The following is a 20,993-nucleotide window of genomic DNA, read 5'->3' as shown; positions in this document are numbered from 1 at the left end:
GACGTTTTAGTCACATCAATGCACAGGACTGTGGACTGTTTTCACCGTTTCCTAACATATCTACGTTTAGCATAGTGACATAAAAGCTGCTGTTATGACATTCCTATTGTTCCGGCGTAGTGGATAAAATGGCAGCTTCTTGTAGTGGTGCTTTCTAGAGCATACCGGAGAACCTTTAGCAGGCTTCACGGATGAATAATGCATCAGCTATTGCTAACAACATGCTGGGTCGGAGTGCCGGGCTCCGGTCTAATAATGGCGACTTCTTCTGGTTCTGAACACTGTTTTCTCTCTGGCCTCTTTTTGCACAGGAGAATGAGCTGCAAGATTTCCTGCAGGACAACAAGCACGTGAATCTGCAGTTGTTCAACAACAGCCACAAGGCATCCGAATATGAGAAGGTAGGAGAAGAGAAATACCCCGCATAACTACAACCTAACACCTGCTAACTTGTGAGTTGACTCTCAGTATCTGTCTTCTCCGTCTGCACATGAACACAGCTTGAGATTACCCTGTATATATATATATATATATATATATATATATATATATATATATAGAATATGAATGAATGACAATAAGTTTTCTTCCTCTCATGGTTACTGGTTGGGTGGAATCCATTTAACTTTGTTTACTCTTTTTGAATCATAATGACAACAGAAATGACCCTGATCAAAAGGTGACATACTGCAGTTCTTGATACTGTTAATTGCCTCTTTGACATCAATGATAGGTTGAAGTCTTTTGTAGTAGTTGTGCATGAGGCTCTTTATTTTGTCAGATGGAAAGGCTGGCCATTCTTCTTCTTCGCCAAAAGTCTCCAGTTCCTGTAAACTCTCGTCTTGCATGAACTGCGGGTTTGAGGTTTCCTCACAGTGGCTCAGTGATGTTGAAGTCAGCAGACTGAGATGGGCAGAAGCTTCACTTTATTCTACTGCGGCCAATAACAGGTCGACAGTTGGAACGGAACGCAGTACCTTTCATCATGGGCCCTTGTTGACTTTTCTCCAAATGTAAGGTTTGTGGTTTTTGGCCAAAAAGTTTAGTTTTGGTCTCATCACTCCACATGACTTTGTTCCAGACGTTTTGAAGCTTGTGTCTGTGCTGTTTGGTGTTTTGTAAGGGAAATGCTTTGTGGCATTTGTGTAGAAATGGCTTTCTTCTGGCGACTCAGCCCAATTTTCTTCAAGTGCCTCTTTTTTTGTGCTTCAAACAGCCACAATGGTTTGTCTTCAGAGATACCTGTGGTTCAGTGAAGTTATTTGTGGGTTTTTTTGCTTTTTTCTTTGCATCCTGAACAATTTTCCTGGAAGTTGTGGCTGAAATGTTGGTTTGGTTACAACAGAATCGCTCATTTTCCACTTCTTAATTAGAGTTTGAACACTGCTGTTTGGCATTCTCAGTCTTATACCGTTCAATTACCTTTTCCTGTAGATCCTTTGACAATTGTTTTGCTTTCCCCATGAGTGTCAGTGCAGCACCAGATGATGAGTGTAAGGGTTATTGATGTCTTATCAGGTCATTGGTAGCCCTCAGCCTGTTAACAGTTCAACATCGCTGCTCCAAAGGAAATGAGTGCTGCCCTCTGCAGGGCAGAGTGGATAATAGCCTTCGCTCGCACCCCTGTGTTGGGATGCTTGTTGTTTGAATGAAGTGTGAGGCGCCACAAAGGGCACCGCCTTCTTCCCCCCCACCCCACAACAGACTGTTGACCTGCTGATGCTGAATTCAATGTAGTTTAGTTCGATCTGTCTGCGTTAGCCCTGACAGTCGCTGCCAGCCATGCGGATAGTTTTTACTGTGCGGAGGCGGGCCGCTCAGAGACAGACTCGCGGGTTTGTGTTTGTGTTTTGCTTTGCTGGTGTTTGTTGAAACATCCTCCTTGAGGAATCATTAGTCATTCATGGCTGCTCTGAGGAAGGGGTTTTACCACATTACTGTGGCGGGATCTCAGCCATCTCGCTTCCAATTAGTGGCCTTTAAAAAGCTGTTCAGGAACACTGGAAGTTTTGGAGGAACAAATTATGAAGGATTTGGAAAAATAAGAGCAGTAAGATCTTCACCGTTGTTTTTAAGGGTTGCAGAAACCTTTGTGATGTTGCCTTCTGATTGTTTGGTTTGAATGTAATTATTTGTTCATGTTTTGTTCAATAGCAACAGGATTGACTATTTAAAAAAAAAAAATAATCCCCCGCCCCATAATCACTTCTAAATGAATTTAATCACTGCTCCCATGCCAAGACTTTCACAGATTATGTAGTTTTTAAATGGTCGGAATATGTTTGGGATGTTTACTGCTTTCGATTCGTTCTCAAAATCAGCAGTTATCACAAGAAATATAGCAATTAGTGCAAATTGTAATTCAATGCAAAACAGCAGCTCTACCATCATATCATCAGTGAAGAGGCACTGATTCATCAAAATAATCAACAGAACTTCATCCAGCCATCGGCCCCTTTCCCCTCCTCTATCAATAGAAGCAAAATTAGTTCAACATAGAAAGTAGGAAACACCTCAAACAAATCACCAGCATGCATATTAGTTTGATTGGTGTCTCAAGTTGACATATACTGTGTCTGACTCTCTCTGTGGTTGTCTGAGTCTCCGGCCCTCCAGTGACACTAAGTTGGATTGAGACGTATGGCGCGATGGATACATGTACTGATTGTTAAAGGAAGCCAGATTCCCTGGACAACGTCCACACACACACGGCAAGAGCATGCCAACCCCAATAGAAAGACACCGTTCACACCAGCAACACAGTGTCACCTCACCTGGGAATCTGTTATGTTATGACAAAAACAAAATAAGTCACAGTTACATCTGGCTGAAAGTTGTAAATCACACCAGTTTAATAGATAAAGCACAGATCTCTAGGAGCGCTGAAACCTAATAAGTTGTTGGGTTATTTTTTGGACACAGTTTGAGCCGTAAAAGTAGCCTTGACAAGTAAGCGTAATTCTTACATGCACTTATGTATTTATAGTTCTGACGACATTTGTACTTTTTACTCCCGACATTTCAACGTAAATAGCCGTACTTTCTCTTCTTTCCATTCCTAAAACTGTCTCGGACCTTGTTTTAACCGTTTTAGATCATTTCTACTTTCGCTTTCACTAATTATATACAGTCATTCACTCATAATATCTTTTTGCACAAATATGTGCGCTTGTACTTTAGTAAAGTATGCAAGTACTTTTGCCAACTCTGAAAAGGAGGCTCCAGCTGAAGGTCTTTCAGCAGGACAGTGTCTCAAAGCACTCATCCAGCAGTAGAAAGGAACCGTGAACGAGGAGGAGATGGTCTACTTTAAACTGAGTCCTGACCTAAATTCAAGTGAGCTGAAAACTGCCAGTGCAGAAAACGAACCGAACAGAACATGAACGCAAAAGAAGAGAGGTGAAAATGACGAGCAACTGCCTGCCTCTTTAAGAGGCCCAGCGCAGATATTACTATCCTAGGATTGTTTTTTGTTTTTTTCTTTCTTTCTTTCTTTCCCTTTCTTCCACCGAATTCTTCGACGCATCACTAGTCATGCATTGGGTACATTTACACAAAAAGCACATTAAAAAGTGTGTGACGGTCGGGAATCGTGTGTGAGGACTTTTGTTAACTGTTTCTGCAACAATCGGGGGGAGAAAAAAAAAATTCTGAAAATTTGCTGGTGGAAGTGGAACACATTTTGATGAAAAACACACAAAAAGATGTGTCCTTATTCAACTCCATGCCAGACCTTCACCTGCAGACATTCAACCTTCAAAACGTTGTCGTGTCTGTCCGCTATTCTTTTCCACTTTTATTTTACTGATGCTTTATTGACACCTTTTCACTGGTACTGGTACTTTATTGATTATTTTTTACTATTATTGGTACTTTATTGATACTTTTTCACTATCACTATTATAGAGGGGAAACTAGTCAGCAGCAAGCGGGTGGAATTTTGTAGGTGTTGCTGTTGTAGTTGTCTTTGTTGCTCTAAAGCAGGTTGAGTATTTTATGAAGTTGTTTGTTTTGATTGTTACTTACACATATTTGAAGGGGTCCCAGTACTCAGAACCAGGACCGTGTAATGCCAACATCCTCACTGCCATCTTTACCTCTCCCTTGTGAATCCGTGTGTCATTTTTGCTCCATTATCTTTTTCTACTAATCACCCATCTGAGATTACTGCATTTACCGTTTAACAACCAGCTGGTGAAATGGGATTATTATTTCCAGTGTAAAATTGACAGTTAATCGATTTGAAACCAGGTATTCTGAGGCATTTTTGATTGATGAGTCACCTTGGTGTTTGTGTCTTATGCAAATATTAAAGAACAGGTTACATATTCTGGCCAATAGTGTCTTTTTTTAGTTGGTTCACATCAACTGTGAAAATAACAATTTCAAAACATTTTTTTCAAAGAAAACACCACGTGGTGCCAAAGAAAATGACAGACAATTTCGAGTTTGATCATTTTCATCAGCGTCACTGGCCAAGTGTTTCTGATGGGCTAAGATTAGGAACTCTTTAATCATCATGGGAAGATGAGAAAGAAACAAACCTGTTTTTAGTAGAACTAAGAAACACTCTTAGATCATTAAATGAACCTGCCACTGCTCCTTAAAAGTGGTTGTTGGAAATGACATATTAAAATAAAAATTCCACCATTAAAAAAACAACAACAACATGCACATTTACCCTTGTAATGTTTCTGTTATTCTGCTCCCTGCTTCTCTGTCTGCGCAGGTGAAATCTGAGTATGCCCAGCTCAAAGAGACCCTTGGTGCTGTGACGCAGGAGAGAGATTTAGCTCTGTGGGAGAGGAACCAGCTCCAAGGCAAACTGGAGAACCTAGAGCAGGTGCTCAAGGTAAGAAAAGCTTGCTCCACGGACAGACTGTATCTCCTCCAGCTGTTTGCAGTCTCTGTTTTGGTAGTTCATCCTTTACCCGGGAATGTAATTCAGGTGTTTGTACGAAGCCCATCTTCTTCCTGTGTTTCTCTGCCTCCATCTGGATATGTTCCGCTGCTCTGTCTAATGTCCTCGACGTGTCTGTTGCCTTCCAGTGTCGTGTTGGGAGGTCTCACCAGGAGCTGTGAAAGAGTAGAAGCTTGGAGCAGTCTGCCCTCTTTCCTTTTCCTGTTTCACCCTTTCATGTTGCCCTACCCTTCCTGATCTGCCCCTTCCGTCCTTATGTCCCACCCCCGCCCCCTCTTTCCTCTGCTAGATTTATAAGGTATCACTGCTATGTCCATCTGTTGGGGAGCAGCCCTCTTTAGTGTCTTCCTGAATGCTTTGTGTCCACCTCAGTGGCTGTGCTTATCTCCCCCTCAATCTGTGAGCTGCTTACCAGACGTATGAATGCTCACGTGGCTATAAGGCCACAGCACCGTGGAATGTAATTTATGCATGAGGCAGGACAAAGAGTTTGGCTTCGTGATGACGGGGGAGGGCAGACGACGGCATAGAGGCCAGGCCACCCTTCATGATGATAATGTCACCTACAAGTGTGATGACATTACCTATCCCAGACATTAATCGTAACTGGCATGAAAATGTCATTTGCTTTGATTCACCTTATAGTGTTGCTAATTATTCACATGTAGTGGGAGTACTGACGTGACTGGATGACACAGGCGCACCGTGTTATGAAGAGCCCGACATTCAGTCCCTTGGCTTCTTTTGTTGTTATGGATGACCACGGACACATGAGCACGCTGCAGGAGTTTGCACACCCTTTTCATGTAACATAAAACCCATTATTGATCACGCAAAGACGACATCGCTGACAACAGCTTTTTAAAAAACAAAAACGATCCCTTTGAACCGGATTTGCAACAGGTATTGTGTTGCCTGAAGGGGGCGGCAAACCTAACATTGTTTCGGTTCACACAGCAAGGCATCTCTAGTCCTCATCCATAAGCACCCATGTTCAAAACTAGATCTGATCTTCTCTGCGGATCACTCGACATAAACGTGTTCCCACACAGCATCAGCTGTAGCATAGTTTATGTCTTTCTTGTTTTTGAAGGTTTAAAGGTCAGCGTACTGTTAAGCCTCTGTATGTGTGATGTCTGCACATGTAGCACCTTTGATGTCTTTGTGGAGTCGAACACTTGAGATGTGTTTTGTGTCGGCTCGGCGCCGTTGATTTTATTTAATTTTTTTAGTTCCACTAACAACAGCCCTCTCTGTGCCCCCCCTTCCCTCCCCCACCTCCACAATCTACCCCTCTGGCCCGCCGTCCCTACACCCCTTGTGGACAGCATATGCGCGAGGCTGCGGAGCGGAGGCAGCAGCTAGAGTTGGAGCATGAGCAGGCCTTGGCTGTACTCAATGCAAAGCAGCAGGAGATTGACCTTCTTCAGAAGGTAAGAGACCTCAGGTCACATAACACTCACAGCACCAGAGGGCTGGGCTTTCTTTGTTTGGCCGCCCTTTGGTCGGTGTCAAAGAGGAGTTTGTTGAACAAACGCGCAGTGCAGCAAAGGTGAAAGTCTCGTGAAAGGCGAGAAGACGCCATAAAGCACTCCATTGTCAATTTGTTCTCTCCCCGAGCTCTCAGAGTGCATCCTCCTAAACGTCACCCCTCAGCTGTCTATCACTCTCCAAACCCCGAGTGTTCAACATTTTCAGAGCACTCCTCCTGTTTGTTTCAAGTGAGCAAATCACACACTTAAAAGCCAGAGTAGATATGACATTTGTTGGTGGCCTACTTTTAAAAATAAATAAATAAAAGTGCTGGTCCCAGCCATTTGACGCTCGGGCTTCCTCTTCTGTGCACTGGAGCCGACTTTAATGTCAAAGCAAACCCAGAAATGGCTGAGATTGCTGATAGTGTGAACGTGATAGGAATTGTCACCAGTGCCTTCTCTGAAAAGTGTGCTTGTGCGCCGGCGTCGCTGTTGCTGCAGCGTTCCGACTTCACAGACAGCCATTCACAGGCAGTAGCTCTCAGCTTCTTTCTCTCATTAACAGAAGCTCATTACTGTCTTATCATCCCTCAGACAGTGGCTGCGCTCTTTATTCTCCTAAATTAATTGCTCGCAAAGTAGATTTATGTAATTGTAAAGTCCACATTTGCGCTCACATTCTTCTGGAGCTTCTTCTTTGGTTTTTGTTTTTTTCTCAACAGATGTTTTTTTTTTTTTTTTTACTTCCTATAAGAAAAATGATGTGTATTGTGCTACATTTCAATGCAGTTTAGTTCTCCTCTCCTCTTGAATGTAGTCGCCGCCATAAATTATTACACATTTTTGAATAGCTTTAAAATAGCGTTTCTAAGCATGGAGTCTTTATCTTTGCCACTTTTCTTGTTTGTTTTTGTTTTAGAAAATAAAAATTAATGATTTGTTTAATCTGACCATAAATGGTCTGGTCTGACTCTGGTTTCTTTAAAAGAGTTTAAACCAGGGGTGTCGACGGCCAAATATATCCTGCAGAAAGACCTTTCACAATGCAAAAATACATGCATACTAAAAGCTCACAGAAGTTCTGAAAAGTGACAGGCTTTTTCCAACATCAGTCTACAAACAAATACAGTGACAGGTAGGAGTTAAGATATGTAGGATTTCATATAGCGTTTCATTTGATTGTAAAATGTGGAAAAGAAATTTTTTTTTGCATCATCAGTCATCATCTATCATTTTGCTGGAGCCCAGTTGAGATCAGATGGATCGGTATGCAGCCCCTGAACTACAATGAGTTTGACATCTCTGGTTTAAACAGATGAATGATGAGTTCTCACACCAACATTGAGGCCAGTGGCCACGTTGTTCAAAAAGCTCCTGACGTTGCAGAAAGCCGTCAACATGAAACTCAGTGAAAAAGCTCTCTTAAAAGCGTCTGTACATCAGGTCAGTTCGTCTGTCAGGTGTTTAAAGACCTGCGTGGCCGTCGGCAGTGTGAAGAGGGTTATCGGTCACTCGTTGCTGAAACTCATACTGTATAAGAGGGAAGAGTCAGGAGGGTGCAAAGAGATGATCGATAAATCAAAACCATTAAAAACGTGTACAATTTGCTTGATGAGCCAGATGCTTTTATTTCCTTTTTTAGAATTGCTTTGCTGATTTTATGAAATGTCATGCATGTTTTGTAATTGTTGCATGTTGCACTAGTCACTATAATGATATGATGAACATGCCTAAAAGAACATAAAAAATGGTGAAAATGGTGTAAGAAAAGCCAATATGTTGAGCAGATTTTGTTTCGGTATAGATTTTTTTTTCTGATTCTCAAAGTCAGGCGAGAGCTTTAAAAAAAAAAAAACAACAACAACAAAGTGTGTGATGCCGCCCGTTTTGGGTGCACGTCGTGCGCGCAGAACATGGCACTTTCTTTTTCAACCATTTTCACCCCGAACACCAATGAATGATTTTGGAGGTTTATTTCTCTATCTGTTCACTTGTGGAGACTTTTCATTGGTGTTTTAAACTGAAACTAAAAACTGCACTATAAACTGTAATGTAAGTGAACTGCACTGTGTTTCCCAGGCTCAGGTTGAGGCTAAAAAGGAACATGAAGGCGCTGTCCATCTGTTAGAGGTGAGCGTCTGGATCCCGGGGTGGGGGGACGGGAGGGAATGACTGTGTGGTTTATTTTGATTTTGTTTTTTGCCCCCCATGACCTCATTTCTTAAAAATGTTGGTGCTTTTCCCCTCTTGTTTGAAAATCGTAGATTCCAGGATGAGATCTTTCTTAAATAACCACTTTGTTGAATTAAGTTTTAAAAATGCACAATGAAGCGTTCGTGATTGTAAATAATCTACATTAAGCTTAGATAAACCTTTAAACAATTTTAGCATCACGATGAATTTACTGTATGTGTGTGCGTGTGTAAAAGATTGTGATTTCATGAGTGTTTTCAAGCTATGGATGAGTGATCACATGTGTAATTGTGCTTTATTTCTTTCCTACATCTCTTTTCATATGTATGGGTGTGTGTTTGTGCTTATACAGAACCACTTGGACAGCATGCAGGTATTTCAGATCTGCTTTTATTTATTTACTTGATATATTTTACACCTTTGCCAGCATAGTTAGCAGGATTTACAGCACCGGCATGTTTACTTTGGCTTAGGAGGTGATATAACGCCACATTGCAAAAACGTTTTTTTTTTTTTCATCATGGTCTCAGTATTGAGTTAATGCTAAACATGACGATTATGTGCCTGGCTAGTCTCAAGATGACATAAAGCATACGTCAATTATGAGCCCATTTAATATGTGGTCATTGCTTTTTGGTTTTCAGAACAGATCTGAGCTGCTTCAGATCTTTCTCGGGCTTTCCGACCCACTCAGCTCTGTTTCACAATTCCCGTCAAAGCAGACTCACAAGTGGAGGACTTTTTGAAAGGCTGGAACATGACTGACAGCATAAACTGGAGGTCGTTCTGACTTGATCATAAAGAAAAATTCAGCCACACTCATTTAGGAATTGATGAAAAGACTCTGCCCGTAAAATCAAGTTACAGAATATGGATCGACATCAGTTAAATATGAATGCCCGGGGTCTCACTCGCCGACGTCAGGTTCCCACAATCAAAGCCCATCAACACATTGAGGTGTGCTAATTTACCTTCATCAGAGCAAATATGTGTTAAAATATGTTTAGATATTGACATACATAAATACCAGACTATAGAGATGAACGCAGCAAATAATTCATCAGTAAAAGTTTTTGAAGGTTTAAAGTATTTATGTGTTGCACATTATTATTTCTTTTACTATTTCAGAGCATAAAAAATAGCCTTTATATTGAACCATGCATTCGATATTAACTTCCTGAATGTAAAGTACTGTGTTTTTGTGAAAGGATGCATTTCCAGACAGTGATGAATGTGATCCTTTTTTTTTCTTAGTAGCATTGCATGTGTGTTATCCAGCATGTTGTTTCTTTTCTCTTTTTTTTTTTAAACTGTCAAACGCCATACAGCTGACAACTGTATGATGCTGTTGAATTGAATAACTCTTAATTTACTAATTCTACTTCACAAAAGCGGGTATTCCTTTGTCGTCAGTCCGCTAACCGCATGTTTTATCCAGGAGCGCCCTGCCTGCATGAAGTGAGCTCTGGTGTCGTGACAGAACGGCATAGATAGTGCTGGAGCGGCGGCAGGCGTCGCTGAGTGCTGGACAATGCTAAGAAATTTCAGGCTGGCCGCAGTGTATTTTCAGAGACTCTCTGGTTCATGATTGCTGATGGATTGCATCAGTCAACTTGGGAAATTCAGCTGTAACACCTGGAATTTCTGCTCTACCTTGCCCAAACTCTTCTGTACAGTTTTGTGACTGCAAGTTTGTGCAATGGTGTGTCCTGCTCTTAAAGCATAGTGGTGGTGCTATTCAACATCCTTGTTATCTCCTGAAAAGACCAATTTCAACATGAACTACCAACTCTTATAGCTTATGTGGGAAACTCACTCCTAAATTCAATCTTTCCGAACGATCTTCTAAATGGGGTTTCAAATACGCCAGTTCGGTCGATGCGATGAAAAGTCACTGAAGGAAATTCTGCGTTGTGACAATTTAAGGAAGATTGCAGTTTTACTGTTTACTTAATAAATTTCAGGTTTTGCGGAAACCCTTTCAGAATGTCATCCATAGAGTAGCTGCTCTCATTTTACTGGTGTGGCCTCTGTCATATCATATCAGGCTTCATGTGGCCCCTAAACTCAAATGATGTGGACAAATCTTATGGAAAATCATTTAAACGGTTAAGTCACACATATTTACATTTGCCTCATACGCAGCCAAGTGCGCCTAAGTTGATATTTTTTATATTTATGTTATTTGGACCCTTTATTATGACAGACTCAAATGACGTGAAATCGGATGTTTTCAGAGATACTCGCCAATGCTCGGCAGAGGGTCATTGTTAAGAATATTGCTTCTCAGTCTCCCTCATGTAGTTTTATGTGTTCAGAGCTTTGTTGACTTCCACAGCACAGGACTTCCGTAATTACCCATTAATGATTCCATGTTTCACTTCTTGGTGTAAAGCCGTCGGTTCAGATCGGTTTGCACCCAAATCTGACAATGAATTCGAGGAAGAAAAAAATTAATTAGAGTTAAGCACTCAGGCCCGCAGTCTGAATGTTGCCCACTTCACAAAAATATCCAAAATATTGCATTTGCCAAGGGAAATTCTCTGCTACAGATTAGTGCACATTTGGTGCTCCAGTGACTATTTACATCAGCATGATGGTGCGCAATAAGTGGGATCGACTTCAGATAAATAATGCCCATGTTGATCGTATTTAGGAAGCGTGTTTCCCTCTACCGCAATGTGCTTTTAATTGTTTGTGGCTTATAAGCGTGCTGGAACAGGCGGCATCGGGCTTTGAAAAGGATTCAATTACTGTTGTTTTTGGTCTTTTCATCCCTTGACGATAACAAAAATGTAGAATATCATCAGCTTCATCCTCTAAGACAGTTTGGGTATGCACAAAGCCTTGAGGCTGGATTTTTCTTTTCAATATTATTAGCCTTGACTATACTGTAGTCGTGCATGTGATTTGTATGACGTACTTAGTAGAATTAAAAAAAAAAAAAAGTAATTTCAAGATGTTTTGTCTGCAATGACTGACCCTCTTAAAGTAAACGTCATTCCATTTTCTATTTGTGTGTAGACAGTAGACGTGTAACATTGTTTATGTACCTAGTGTATATATGTGTTGTTTTAATTTTATCTGTGAGGTTCATACTGTGGTGTCCTTATTTTTTTTGTCTTCTGTTGCTTCTCTCTTTTTTTTCCTCCATCTCATCTCCGCCTTTCCCATTCTGCCCATCTGTGTTCCAACTGCTTTTTCTCTGTCTCTCACTCCTTCTCTTGATGACTCTCCCCCTCCCTCACCGCTATCAGGCCAAAGTCCGTGAGCTGGAGGAAAAATGTCGGAGTCAGAGTGAGCAATTCAACCTCCTCTCAAAAGAGCTGGAGAAGTTCCGGCTCCAGGCCGGGAAGTTTGATATCCTCAGCACTGAACCCTTAACTGTATGTGAATCTCCCGGCTCTCCCAACAAATCCCTCTCGCAGCTCCTCAATGGACTGGCTGCCCCCATAGGGAAAGGTACAGTATGTTCACCAATTAGATTTCCTCATTTGCAAACTCGTCCCAAAAAAAGACCCTTGTCCTGGAAGTCGCAGTGTTGTGAGAGTGCAGGCTGCTGCGCCACAGCTGCACCGGAAACTAAAAAAAAAAGAAAAGGATGTGCACTGTGTTTGTCAATCCAGTAAAGTAGAACTCATCCAAGCACAATGTGATTAATCACATCTAAAACATAAAGTCCAAGAGGCTCAGCGGTAAAACAAACAGTAAATGAGAAAATCAATCACATTGAGAAATGGCCCTAAGCTTGTTGAACACGAGCCGTTTGTTTTTCTACCTGTTTTGATGTATGCACATCAGCTTTGCTAATTAGGGATTGTTCAACGTCCGCGGTGTAAGTGGGATTAAATTTATATTAATTAGAAGTATTTCGAAACAGCCAAATACAGCACCGGCAGACATTTGCTTTCTACGTCCTCCCTTAAAAAAAGAAACATAAATTTCATTTATGGTAATTGTTTAGTATTTAATTGACAATGAACTACTGGAATAGTTGCAAGAAAACACAGACAGCATGAGCAGCAATCTTCTTTTATACTACGGTGTGACAAACTGATGAGAGACATTTTATTTACTCCACAGGCAATGAGGCTCCGACAAGCAGGTCTTTGATATCCGAGTTCATCCGACCTCTGCAGATCAGTGGAGACAAGCCGGAGCTCCTCTCTGTGAAGCCAACATTCCTCACTCGCGGTCGAGCCAGCAGCCCAGCACGGGCTTTCCTCCCAGAGGTATCTCACTCTGTCTGTTTGTATTCCTTCAACAAAATACAAACCCCTCCCAATTATCTCAACAAGAGGAGTCTGAACATCTTACGTGAAGTCATTAACAAGGAAGAACGCCTTCAATAGTAGATTTTTTTCCACTATATTAATCCAATTTCTGTTGTCAGATTTGTAGATGGTCACCAACAAGTAGCAGAGTCGGGTTTAGGGGCATTAAACGAGGTGAAGTCACCTCGATTTGAGTCCCTGACTCGCTCTCACAGCGGTTATCCTTCCTGGCACAGGCGGCAATTTGGAACAATTTTGTGAAAATGCTGATTCATTTTAATCTGGGTAATGGGTTGAGCAAGAACAAATCCACACGTCCAATGGGATTCCCAGTTTTCCTCAAAAGAAAATCTTTTGGCAGATGATAGACATGAAAGAAAGAGGGCAGATCTCCCCCTGAATACAACTTCAACTGGCGTTTTCATTTCAATGTTTCCAAATGCAAATATACTGTATATATACTGTATCCCTTCCTCCTTTTTGATGTAAGATGATTTCTATCTAGGCTTGCACGCCATTCTTAATTTGATGTAAAAGCAAATAAGCATTTGATGTCTGTGTACATTTTCCCTGCCTAGATGGAAAAAGAGCTGCGCTCAACTACCAGGTCTAAACCACGGTTCACAGGGAAGGTTCGTCTCTGTATCGCTCGATACAGGTACGTTTGGATGTTGATTTAAATGATTGTGTACCTTCTTTCGGTGCAATATGAAAGCATTATTGTTTACAAAAAGTCATGTGACATGTTTGTTGAACCGTAAGATTAGAAATGCAGATTATCAAATCAGCATATTATTCTTTAATCAGAGAAACCCCCAACAACAAAGTCACACTGTGCAGGGAATTGTGTGACAATTTAAGAGAAAAGCGGTCAAAACTACTAGACTGTCTGGTCTATGCAGACAAGTCAAGAACAAAATCTTGCGGGGGATATTCGCTTTCTCTCAGAGCTTTGGGCCGTGGTCCTAAAGGTGATTCAGTGTTTCTGTCGCAATAGAAAATTACCTGTCAGCACAAAAAATAATTGGAATCCTCAGCACACAGATATATGAAATGGGACCGGAGCTTTCAACCCACACTGCCCTGAGCTCGCCCCTATTTGTGAAAAGTTGAATTAAACAGAACGTCAAAGTAACAAAACCTTCATATATATATATATATATATATATATATATATATATATATATATATATATATATATATATATATATATATATATATATATATTTATTTTTTTATTTTTTTAAGTTAATCAGTTTTATTCGATAGATCAAACACGCAGGAAATGATACACTAATCCACCTGCAGGGTAAAATATTGTGCCCACTGAACTGATTGACATGCACATTTATGTTTTTCAATGTAGTTACAATCCTTATGATGGACCGAATGAGCATCCAGAAGCGGAGCTCCCTCTGGTGGCAGGGAAGTACTTGTATGTTTACGGAACAATGGATGAAGATGGTTTTTACGAAGGTCTGTCCTTTCTTTTCATCCTTTAATCTTTTTTTCTTCAGCATCTCTATCGTGTCAACGATCCTTTCTTTCTTTTGTTTCTCAGGAGAGCTGCTTGATGGACAGCGGGGTCTCGTCCCATCCAATTTTGTGGATTTTGTCCAAGATGAGGAAACGTCTTCTGTCCACCACAGGGACCCAGTGACTAAAGACCCTAGCTACCTCAACCACAGCAGCTTGGGGTCACAGAGGCTGGGGGTCAGCACAGGAACAGGCACGGGCATAAGCAGCCTGCTGTCTGACGGTAAACTAGACTGTCTACGCACCAGCAGCTTAGGCATGGACCTCCTGGGCTCCTCCAGCAATGGGACGGGAACCCTGGACGTTAACATCGATGAGGTTGGTGAAGACATTGTGCCTTATCCCCGCCGCATCAACCTGATCAAACAACTGGCCAAGAGTGTGATTATTGGCTGGGATCCTCCCGTGGTCCCGCCAGGCTGGGGCTCCATCAGTGGCTACAATGTCTTGGTGGATAAGGAGGTTCGCATGAGCGTCCCCTACGGGGGCAGGACAAAGTCTCTTATTGAAAAGCTCAATTTGGCTACGAACACTTACCGCATCTCCGTGCAGAGCATCACCGACCGGGGCCCGTCGGACGAGCTCCGGTGCACTCTGCTGGTGGGGAAAGATGTGGTGGTGGCACCTTACTACCTGCGGGTGGACAGCATCACGCAGGCGTCCGCTGAGCTTTCCTGGATGCCCAGCAACAGCAACTACAGTCACACCATCTTCCTCAACGGCGCAGAGTACGACATGGTCAAGGCTGGAGGTTATAAGTACAAGTTCTTCAACCTGAAGTCCATGACAGTTTACAAGGTGAAGGTAATCGCGCAGCCCCATCAGGTGCCTTGGCAGCTTCCAATGGATCAGAGAGAGAAGAGGGAAATCTCCGTGGAGTTCTGCACACAGCCTACAGGTCAGCCTTGAACATGTTACACTTTTTGGCTCAATCTTTTTTTTTTTTCTTTTTTCTTTTTTTATAAACCCCAACAGCACAGGAACTTGTTTCATGGCTATAGTTTAACGCAGTGGTACATTTCTTGATGATGGCTTCGGGGACGACAATATATACATCCAACCTCAGTACAGCATGACGAAGTTCTCTGTTACATTTAAGCCGCAAAAACCAGTAGATCATAGTGGGGCCATATGTAAATGTTATTTTTCTACAGAGCTCTGTCCTGTTTTGGTGTTACCTGAGAGCAGGAGAGAGTTGTTGAGCTCAATATTGACACATTGAAGTAGAGTCAGAGCAACGCTACTGTTCCATTGCAAAGTGGAACATTCACTTCTCTTTAGGTATTTTTTTACTTCTTTTACAAAATGTACCATAAACTTTATATAGATATATACGGAAAAAACAAACAGGCCAAACTTTTCTCGTTGTGTCAGTGTTATTTAAATTGAAGCAGCTCAAGTTCAAGTCCAAAACATAAATCATTGACTCACTTTATGATGTAATGATATTATTACACCAATAGGGGATAAATATTTTGTCTTCCCCATAATGTAACAATAAATGTTTATACATTTTGGGCTTAGCATCTTCTTGCATTATTGACCAGTTATTACATTATTGGATTTATTCCGTTATATTTTATAACAGTTTGGGTCGTTGTTACATAACGGGCTCTAACAGGTCATTTATCACATCTTTTCTAATTGATCATAGTTTCCTGCTGGGCTGCGGGGTGGCATTGCATATTTTACTGCGCATGCGTAGGTTTTATCAAGGTATACCCATTTAGTTAGTCTTTTCCTCTGTTTGTCCCGTGATGGACTGGCAACCTGATTGGATGGGTGGATTGATGGCCAGTTGCCTGCTGTGGCTGAGACGAGGCCAGTAGAAGCCATCAGACTCAATCTTGGATTTGTTTATGCTTCCAAAGTGATCGTTTTGTAATCTTTATGTGAAAAGGTGGGAACATTGTTTGGCCGTGCCCTCCTGTGTAATCGCCCTTGTGGCTCGCTTCGAAGGCATTTATTTCTCAATGAAAGCGGATGATTTGCATCCAACACACCACACTATTTACTCAGCCACACGCTCCGAGGCCTTTACGTGACAAACATCTTGGCCATTTTCATTTCTCCCCAGCTAATCTTAGACTGCCCCTCAGGACTTGTATGTGTGAGGTAGTGCAATAACAAACATACATGCTAGAAAAGGAGAGTGGCGTAAGAAAATATTCAAGAAGGATTCGCTGCAGAGCACTGGGGGGAAAAGGGCCTCTTGCAGCCAAATTAGTGGAAGTATTAAGCATAGATCTGTGAGATTTCTTTCTCCCTTGAGGCTCATTGTTGCTCTGCTGTTGCCAGCACTAGCTTGGATCTTGCAGGGTGGATGTCTTGCCACGGGAATTTCTTTAGTCACAATGCGATTGGAGTGATTTTGTGCCCAGATATTGCATTTATAGCAATAGTTTTTAATGTGTACATGTATGTAATTGGGCCGGTCTGTGTCTCTTATGATGAGGTTGTATCTATTTCCACTTGCTTAAGCTGGGGAACAGAAGAAGATGATCATAATAAAGATGGTATATTGTGAAATTAGAAGCAAAACATGACACGAAAGAGAAGATATGAGGTCGAGCAGTGAAACAGGAAAAAGATGAGATGGGAGAGAAAAAAGAAAGGGCTGACGTTTGAACCGACATTTTCTGTTGGCAGCTGATGTGACCACATGCTGAGAGTTCATTAAATGATCTATCTATTGAACATGTTAATTAGAGACATCTGAAATAGCCTCGCTATTGGTGGCAGACGACTGTTGTCAATAAGAATGACAGTGTCTGGGAGTGCTATATTGGGCCTTCGCACTCAGCATGTCTTCCTCAAACAAGTTACTTCATTAGTCCACGGCAAAGTGTTTTTATTACTTTTAGTCACGCAGCGCAGCCGTCACATGGCCGTGATATCAGCAACTGCTGTTTGAGTGCAATATTAATGAAAATCGCTTCTCCGAAAAATATTCATTTATACACTTGTTTTATTTCTCAGCAGGGCGCTTTGTTTGTAAAAATGACAAGAGGAAATTAAATCCCCAAACAGCTATTGCTGCTTTTTTTTTTTTTTTTTTTTTTCTTTCCCGCTCAAACATTGTTGTCTTCTGACGAAGAAGAAATGTGATTAAGATTGCACTGATTCTCGGACACTCGAGCAACTGCACGACTGTGGCTCGCAGATACTGCTGACTGCATCTGCTCGCTGTGTGGCTGCAGGTGAGCAGCAGCCCTGCACAGATGGCTATGTTGTTTAGTATGCAGGAAGCAATGACAGATTGTGGGAATCGCATATGGTGGTTTTTTTCTTTTTTTTTCCTCTGATGCTCCATAGAAAATTGTCAGCAGGAATCTGGCAACAGGATATTGCTGTACATACACTCGTGGCGGAATGTTAGCAAACTGAGCTTCTGCAGCCAATGAAACACCTGCGCCCGATTCGCATGCGAATGAACCTCGAGACGCACAACATGAACCGGCACAGTGAAGGGTGTAAATAAAACAGGACGGATGACATGCCAAATGCTAATTATTGTATTTGAATCAGTGCATATTACCAGACACAGCTTACTTTTATCATATTAAAAAGCATTTGAGGAGCCGTTTATAATTTTGTATCATTATATTATATTATATTATATTATATTATATTATATTATATTATATTATATTATATTACAGTATATAATACTGATATGTTGAACTTACTTTACAGCTCTAATTCTACAAATTGGTAAAATAACTTACTCCCATAATCTGATATAGTATGAGAAAGCGTTAAACTGTTGTCAGATCTGTTTCTGTGTGTGTTGTGTTCCCCAGGACCCCCGCTCCCTCCCCAGGAGGTGCAGGTCCAGTGTGGTCAGACACCGGGTGTCCTGCAGGTCAGATGGAAGCCGCCGCCCCTGACAACTTCAGGGACCTCCAATGGGGCCAGTGTGATTGGCTATGCCGTCTGCACAAAGGGACAAAAGGTGTCAAAGTCTGAATGGGTTTCTGTGATATGTTGAGAGTGCAGATGTTGAAAGAGGCAGCAGCCTCGGCTGTCCTTTGGTGGTTTCCTCTGTGAATGGTGCTCTATTGCCATCTCCTGGAGGAATGATTAAATGCTGAATTTCAGCTTCTCTGGATGAGCGGTGGAACTTAGATGTATAAAGGCTTGGTTAAATCAATGTATTTTGTAGGTTTTAGATCATTATAGTTGCTAATCAATTACTTCAAAAGTTATCTCTTATCAAAAGTGGTTAACAGATCAAGGTAAGCCAATATGTTGTTCATCAGAAGACATCGGGGCTTGCTGTCCATTACAAACACAATTTCATATGTGCATAATGATGATTTGTGCAAATATATGGCAGGTGATTCTGGACAAAATTCTTTAAATCTGCTCATTCATTCAAGTCACAGATCTGCAAAGTGACTTTAAGTGTTGAATATTGTTGCATGCTTGAGTATAAATGAACAATTGCATATTCTTGTCATTAAGAGTCAACGTTCAGGAGTTTTGTTACAAGTCGCCTCCGTATTAGTTGGTACGTTTAAAAAAAAAAAAAGTCCTCAGTGGGACACATTTATTGTGTTCATGTAAATGTTGTCATGATGGTTTGTTAAAAACAGTTAAAGATTCTCAAAACAAACTGATTCATTAACTAAGTTTGTCAACAAGTTAGGATAGGTTTCATATGTTCACTATTACACTATTACTGAAACACGATCACTGAGGATGTTGATGTTATTGACGGTCAGTCATCCTTCATGTTGTCCTCCAGACAACAGTTCGTCTTGTGCAGTGAAGACTTTGTGCTAATAGTAATATACCAGGTCTGATGGAGCACTCCTCAACATGTCTTGTGTTTTAATTACCATCCGATTTTAAAAAAAGCCATTGGTGTACAGGATACTGTGCAGAAAGTGTCTGATGGCCGGGCCCACAGGCATCATAACAAACAAAACAAAGCCTGAAATTAAATCAAATTGTCATTTCATGTCACATATAGTTCAATTTCCCCTGTGTATCAATATAAGATAGTAAAAATGCACTTCTATTTAAATTACACAGCAAGAAGGTCATTAATATATAAATGTATAACATCTGCTCTTACAGGTTGTAGCAAGGATAGAGAGCAGTGGCTCAGCAAGTATTGGATATTTAACATCATTGTGATCATAAAAAAAAAAAAATCCTAACAATCAATATAAACATCTGAAATGCAGCATTTCTTTGTTATCAAATTTATGTTCGCCACAGACAGAGGCTTGTTCATTCTCGAACAGTGTGGTCAATGCTCAGTGTGTTACAGCTGCAGGAGTTTAAATCTGTCAGTCCAAAATGATTTCAGCTGATTTTTAAATGTTCAGTGACATGAGTGTTTCTTTAAAGTCTCAATATGTCACTGCAGAGGCTCCACATAAATACTCTATATGCAAGCATAACGACAGAGCTGGTTTGGTGAGAACGCCTCGCTTTTTTTTGTGAATGCAGATAGCAGAGGTCTTGTACCCCACAGCGGACTACGTGACCGTGGAGTTAAACAGGATTCAGTGTCTGGAGGCCCGGGAAATCATAGTAAGGACGTTGTCAACACAAGGAGAGTCCCAGGACTCGCCTGTGGCCGTCATCCCGCACAATCTCCTGGGCTCGCCACACCTCTCCCGCAGAACTACAGCGACCCCGCATCCGATGCAGCACCCACCGCCGCATCCGGTGCACTCACAAACCCACCCCCCGTACCCGTCCACGTACCCTCCGAATCACCCTCAGCCCCACATGCAGCCTCTGCCCCGAGCCCAGCCGCACACGCTGCCCCACGCACAGCCGCACTCGCAGCCCGTCAGCCACCCTCCGCCTCCTCCCCCTCCCGCTCATACTCAGCCTCATTTTCAGCGTCACTCCATGTCCAAGTCCAAACCATTAGTAAGTGCCAGAGAGCCAGATACCAAAGAGCATGAGGTGGGTATGCGGCCAGCCCAGCCCTGGGAGCGATCGCCCTCTCCGCTGCCCCCCATGCGCGGCTCCACTCTGGAGCCGCCGCACTTCCCGCCACGGCGATCGCCCTCTCCTCAGAGGATCCTGCCGCAGCCTCAGGGAGTCCCCATCCCCAACACCATCGCCAAGGCCATGGCCAGAGAAGCTGCTCAAAGAGTGTTCGCGGAGGGTAATCGGGTACGTAACAATTCCATCATCGGAAGTAGTCCTCTTTAAAGTATTCCTTTAAAGAGCTTCAAAAACATTTCCGTATCGGAATATCTGTCAAGATAAATCTCCTGAAAATCAGTTTACTATGATAAAACTAAAAAGGTTTGGTCCAAATAAACTTATCGAGCATAATGATGACGATAAAAATATTGATTTAAACATTATTATTCATTCATTTTTTGGTTATTTTTGTATTTACCAGGTTGAGAAAAGGAATATTTTTAGTGAGCGAGGTAATGCCTTGCATCCACTGAACTCTGATGAAGAGGAGGACGGCTATGATTCGCCTCACGCGAGGAGGAGAGGAGCCTCGGTGGATGAATTCCTCAGAGGCTCAGAACTGGGCAGACAGGTACTTCATAGAAAGCACAAGCAGCTCTCGGCCTGTCAGTGCTTGTACATGTCTTGTTGCTGGAT

General features: G+C 41.9%; 1 protein-coding gene across 1 annotated transcript in view; it reads left to right on the top strand.

Moving 5' to 3' along the window:
* rimbp2b (RIMS binding protein 2b) overlaps positions 1–20,993 on the top strand; it is a gene marked incomplete at its 5' end in the record, with an annotated part of 86,573 nt that overhangs the window by 52,182 nt on the left and 13,398 nt on the right. The window contains 13 exons of the mRNA XM_080466777.1: positions 312–401; positions 4,730–4,852; positions 6,250–6,354; positions 8,476–8,526; positions 8,942–8,962; positions 11,847–12,051; positions 12,673–12,821; positions 13,442–13,521; positions 14,230–14,339; positions 14,425–15,297; positions 18,203–18,354; positions 19,863–20,543; positions 20,779–20,928. Coding sequence (XP_080322903.1) covers positions 312–401; positions 4,730–4,852; positions 6,250–6,354; positions 8,476–8,526; positions 8,942–8,962; positions 11,847–12,051; positions 12,673–12,821; positions 13,442–13,521; positions 14,230–14,339; positions 14,425–15,297; positions 18,203–18,354; positions 19,863–20,543; positions 20,779–20,928 — 2,790 coding nt within the window. The remainder of the gene's footprint in view (positions 1–311; positions 402–4,729; positions 4,853–6,249; positions 6,355–8,475; positions 8,527–8,941; positions 8,963–11,846; positions 12,052–12,672; positions 12,822–13,441; positions 13,522–14,229; positions 14,340–14,424; positions 15,298–18,202; positions 18,355–19,862; positions 20,544–20,778; positions 20,929–20,993) is intronic.

Source organism: Lipophrys pholis (assembly GCF_963383615.2).
Source record: "Lipophrys pholis genome assembly, chromosome: 7".
Taxonomy (NCBI): Eukaryota; Metazoa; Chordata; class Actinopteri; order Blenniiformes; family Blenniidae; genus Lipophrys; species Lipophrys pholis.
The sequence above is the reverse complement of the archived record's forward strand: the minus strand, read 5'-3'. Positions and strand labels throughout refer to the sequence as shown.